General features: G+C 45.5%; 1 protein-coding gene across 1 annotated transcript in view; it reads left to right on the plus strand.

The window, feature by feature from the left end:
* The window catches only part of LOC122254007 (maternal embryonic leucine zipper kinase), a 37,885-nt gene that overhangs the window by 9,416 nt on the left and 23,469 nt on the right, over positions 1–5,000 (plus strand). Inside the window, exons 11-12 of the mRNA XM_043017456.2 lie at positions 599–671; positions 1,091–1,256. Of these exons, the coding sequence (XP_042873390.1) occupies positions 599–671; positions 1,091–1,256 (239 nt within the window). The remainder of the gene's footprint in view (positions 1–598; positions 672–1,090; positions 1,257–5,000) is intronic.

The following is a 5,000-nucleotide window of genomic DNA, read 5'->3' on the forward strand; positions in this document are numbered from 1 at the left end:
GTGTGGCTGTGTTTCGTTTTATCTTCGTAAAACGCCTTGATGTACTTTACTCTTGTTCATTATGGAAAGTATTTGTGATGTTTCCAATGATTCTTTCAAATGAATTTTCACTTTGTTCGTTTTCTTCGTTTTCTCATTTTTCCACCCTATTTACCTATTTCATTTCTAATTTTCTGAAGACTTGGTATTTAAATAAGCACTCTAAAAGACTAGTTTACAATTAGTTAATGGCAAGCGAACCGAGTAAACAGCCACTCGGTTCACCCGTTGGGCTTTTGTTTTGTTGACAAGATCGGGTTAGAGTTTGAGGGACTCGAGGAAGGATCAGCTGATGAGCATTTGCATGTTTTATTTTGTTTAGGGCAGGTCCATGTTTACTTTTGTTATGTCTATTTTGTTTGATTTACTGTGTCTCGTCGTTTTGTTTTCTCTCCCAACTTTTTTGTTTTCGTCTTCGAAAAAGTTCTTTAATTGTCATCTTTGTGAGGAAGCTTGATTTGTTTCAAAGGAGTGCTAATGAGTTTCATGAATGTACGAAATACATTTAATATGCAAATTAAGAATATATTTTTGATGTGTTTTTTTTCGCAAATTCCAGTTCCAGGAAAGCTGTCACCTTCTAGATCGGTTGACAGCGGGCTTAACGAGTTTGCAACACCGCTGAAAGCAAGGTAAGATTGAGAGTTTTTATGTATTGGACCAAAAAGCAAAAACGAGAGAGAGGTTTCATCAATTAACATAGAGGATTTAATATTTCTTAAATTAATATTATAAAAAGAGAAACCCATACATTAAACGGCTATAGTAGAGGGAGGGGGGGAAGAAGACCTCGACACAGCCACCATATTACATCGTTTTTATTTCCCCAACTCCAATTCGGAAGTGACGATCCATTTACGAATCTTAATAAAGCGCCTGTAACACCCTCTCCCCATTTATTACATACCACGGTTATACGTTCTCCCCCCCCTTCCCCCCCCACACACACCTTTATAGATATCCCCCCCCCTCCCTCTCTACTGCACTCTCTACTTAACCCTACAACCTCTACCTCTCTCTCCCCTCTCCCCCCTCTCCCCCCCACCCTTAGGTACCTCGCCCCCAACGAAGAGTGGGGCAGGACACCCGACCGTACGCCACGCTCCTCGCGCAAGGTCTTCGGCAGCATAGAGAAGAGCCTCGACAAGATGAGAAACATGCTGACGCCCCGCAGGAGGATCAACTCGGATCAAGGCCCGGCCACGGTGGAGAGTAAGGTCAGTCAATCAAGGGAATAGGATAGGGTCGCGGGCGGGGAGTTATTGATCCGCGGTTTGGGTTTTGTTTGTCCCTCTAGTCATGGGGAGTTTGTTTTGTTTTATTTTATTTTATTTTTTAATTTTGTTTTATTTCGTTTTATTTCGTTTGTCCCTTTTTGGGGGGAGGGGGTAAGGGGGTTATTGATGTTTAAATTATGGGGATATCTTTTGTGTTGACTTTTATTATCGTGATTTATTATTGTTGTTATTGTTATTACAGTTATTATTACCGTTGCTGTTAGTATTAGTATTATCATTATCATCATCACTATCATTATCATTATTAATGCGTGTAAGTTAAATTAATGTGTAATGGGTATACATTATTATTTTTATTTTATTTTGATGCGACGTGAGAGATATCCGCGGGTGCATTGTTCACTCCTCTTATTTTTATTTGTGATTGATTTTTGTCTCTTTTTTATGAGAAGCGAATAATAAACAGTGACTGTTTATATTAATAATATTATCAATCTCGTGGTGTAATGAAGTTGATCGGCGGTTCTCCCCATCTTTGGAATTTAAGGGTATTCTAAACTCTTACTCTAAAGCCAATAATGTCAGAGATTAATCAGTGAACACGTAATGGAGGCAGGTGTAAGAAAGACGGAGAGGGGAAGGGGGTGGGGTGGGAGTGGGGGGGACAGAGGAGGAAGGGAGGGGAGGGGAGTAACAGTAGCATGGAAGGGGAGGGGGAGGGGAAGGGGAAGGGAGGACGGCTTGCAACTTACCCAAACAGTAATATGCATTAAGCGCACACTCTCAAGTACATGTTTTAGTTATTGCCGACTCCAGCCTCTTTGCCTCGGGTCAAAACCGACCTTCAGACCAAGGCTGAGATGCCCCCTAGTCCCCCCCCCTCCCCCTCAAAATCCCCCTTCTCCTTCCCCTCCCGTTCCTCTCTTCCCTCCCTCCCTCCCACCCTCCTCACCCTCCCCCACACTCTACCCCACCCCCTCCCTTCTCCCTTCTCCCTCTCCCTCTCCCTCTCCCTCTCCCTCTCCCTCTCCCTCCTCCGCCCCCCCTCCTCCCCCGCCTCGCTAGCTCGCTGTCCTCACAACCGCAGTCGTAATGACCTTACTGTTACCTTTTTTTGTGACCATTCAAGTCCAGGTGTGACTGAGCTCGGGTAGTCTTCTTGTGCCTTTTGCCTCGTTTCTCTTTTTCTTCCTTCTCCAGTTTTTCTTTTCTTTTTTTCCTTTTTTTTATCTTTCTCTCTCCCCTCCCCATCCCTTTATTTTTCTCTCGTATCTTGCGCTCTCTCCTTTCTCTCTGATTTGGATTTGCGTCACCAACTCGCGCGTGCACGCACACTCGCACTCGCACTTACTCCCCCACTTACATACTCTCTCTCTCTTTTTCTTTCCCTCTCCCTCTCTCCCTCTTTATCTTCCCACCAACCCCCCCCCCTCTCTCTCTCTTTCTCTCTCTTTCTCCCCCCCCCCCCCTCTCTCTCTCTCTCTCTCTCTCTCTCTCTCTCTCTCTCTCTCTCTCTTTCCCTCTTCCCCTCTCCCCCCCTCTCTCTCTCCCTCTCTCTCTCTCTCTCTCCCTCCCTCTCCCTCTCTCTCTCTCCCTCTCCCTCTCCCTCTCCCTCTCTCTCTCTCTCTCTCCATCTCTCCCTCCCTCTCTCCCTCTCTCCCTCTCTCCCTCCAACTTACCTAAAACGGTCGCAAGAAGTAGCATTGCCCACCTGGCAACGTCAGCTCCCCCTCCTGCCCCCCCATACCTACCTGGCCACGTGCCGCGGTCACGTCGCCTTGTCGTCCCCAATCCCCCCATCCTCCCTTCCTTGTCCCTCTCCCCCGGTTACCCTGCTGCCTTCTCTCTCTCTATCTATCTCTCTCTGGCTCTGTCTTTCTCTCTCTTTCTTTCTCTCTCTCTCTCTCACAGCTTCTTCCACCATTTTCTTCGTCTTTTCATCTTTCTCCTCCTTTCGTCTTCGCCTTTTTCTGCTGCTTCCATCTTCGTCTTTTCTTTTCTTGCTTCATACTTCTCCTCCTTCGTCTTTTTATGTTTTCCTTTTCCATTTTTGTAATTTCTGCTATATTCTCCTCCTTCGTCTATTTTCCATCTCCGTCTTTTCTGTTTATCTTTTCTCTTCATCTCCGTTGTTTTATTATCGATGATGGTGGTGGTGGTAGTGATGATGATGATTATGATTATCATGGTGGTAGTGATAATGACGAATTAGAGGATGATGAGGATGATAGGGGTATTTGTGAAGGAAATGGAAATAATTAGAGAAGAGAGGATCTTAGAGATGAGAGAATGTCAAAATTAAATGAGTGAGAGAGAGGGGGGGTGAAGGAAAAGCAAAAAAAAAATAATAAATAGGGGAGAAAAGAAATGAGACAACGAGGACGAATAGGAGAGGGAGGAAAGGGAGAGAGAGAGAGAAGGGGGGCATGAAAGAAAGCAAAAATTAGGGGAGAAAACAAGAAATGAGAGAACGAGGAAGAATAGGAAAGAGAGAGAGAGAGAGAGGGGGGGGGGTGAAAGAAAGCAAAAAATTAAGAGAGAACAAGAAATGAGAGAACGGGGACGAATAGGAGAGAGAGAGAGAGAGAGAGAGACCCCTTTTCATTGCCAGCAAGCCCAAGCATTAGCTTAACAGTTACAAGACGGTCATTAAGGGGGGGGGGGGGGCAAAAGCGAAAAAAAAGTACTCGGTTCAAAGCGAAGGTCGACCGGTTCTTGGTACAGAAAAAGAAAAGAAAAAAAAGAGGAGAGAGAAAAATACGTAAGAAGGGAGAAGGTTGTGTGTATTTACGTGGGCATGTAGGCTTTGAGTGTAGTATTGTGTGTGTGTGTGTGTGTGTGTAAGGCGGGTGGTTATTGTGTGTGCGTGTGTGGGGGGATAGTATGTAGTGTATGTGTATGCTTGAATGTATGTGTGTGTGTGTAAGGGGGATGGGTAGTGTGTGTGTGTGTGTGTATGTGTGTAAGGGGGGTGGGTAGTGTGTGTGTGTGTGTGTAAGGGGGGTGGGTAGTGTGTGTGTGGGGGGGATAGTATGTAGTGTATGTGTATCTTGTATGTGTGTGTGTGTAGTGTGCATATGCTTGTGTTTAGTATGTAAGTGTGTGTGTGTGAGAGAGAGAGAGAAAGAAAGAATATATATGATAGAATATTTGTGTATGTGTGTATGTGCGTAGTGTGTGTTACGCACTAGGCAGTCAGTGCCTGTTGACTTAACCTTTGGAACAATAGCAGTTCTGTCTCGGTCTTATCCTTCTAACGAGATTTAGATGGTATTATGTCTCGAAAAAAAGAGGAACGGAATCAACTGCGTCCTCCGTCTCTTTCTCTCTCTCTCTCTCTCTCTCTCTCTCTCTCTCTCTCTCTCTCTCTCTCTCTCTCTCTCTCTCTCTCTCTCTCGTTCTCTCTCTCTCTCTCCCTCTCCTCTCTCTCCTCTCTCTCTCTCTCCTCTCTCTCTCTCTCTCCTTACTCTCTCTCTCTCTCTTCCCTTCTCTTTCTCTCTCTCCCTCTCTCTCTCCCTCCTCCTCTCTCTCCTCTCTCTCTCTCTCTCTCTCGCATCTCTCTCATCTCTCTCTCCTCTCTCTCTTCTCCTCTCCACCTCTCTCTCCCTCTCTCTCCCTCTCTTCTCCTCTTTCTCCTCCTCTCTCTCTTCCTCTTCCTCTCTCTCCCTCTCTCTCTCCCTCCCTCTCTCTCTCTCTCTCTCTCTCTCTCTTACTCTCTCTCTC

This window comes from Penaeus japonicus, unplaced genomic scaffold, assembly GCF_977035675.1.
Source record: "Penaeus japonicus unplaced genomic scaffold, GWHDUDI00000001_assembly GWHDUDI00000038, whole genome shotgun sequence".
In the NCBI taxonomy this organism is placed as follows: Eukaryota; Metazoa; Arthropoda; class Malacostraca; order Decapoda; family Penaeidae; genus Penaeus; species Penaeus japonicus.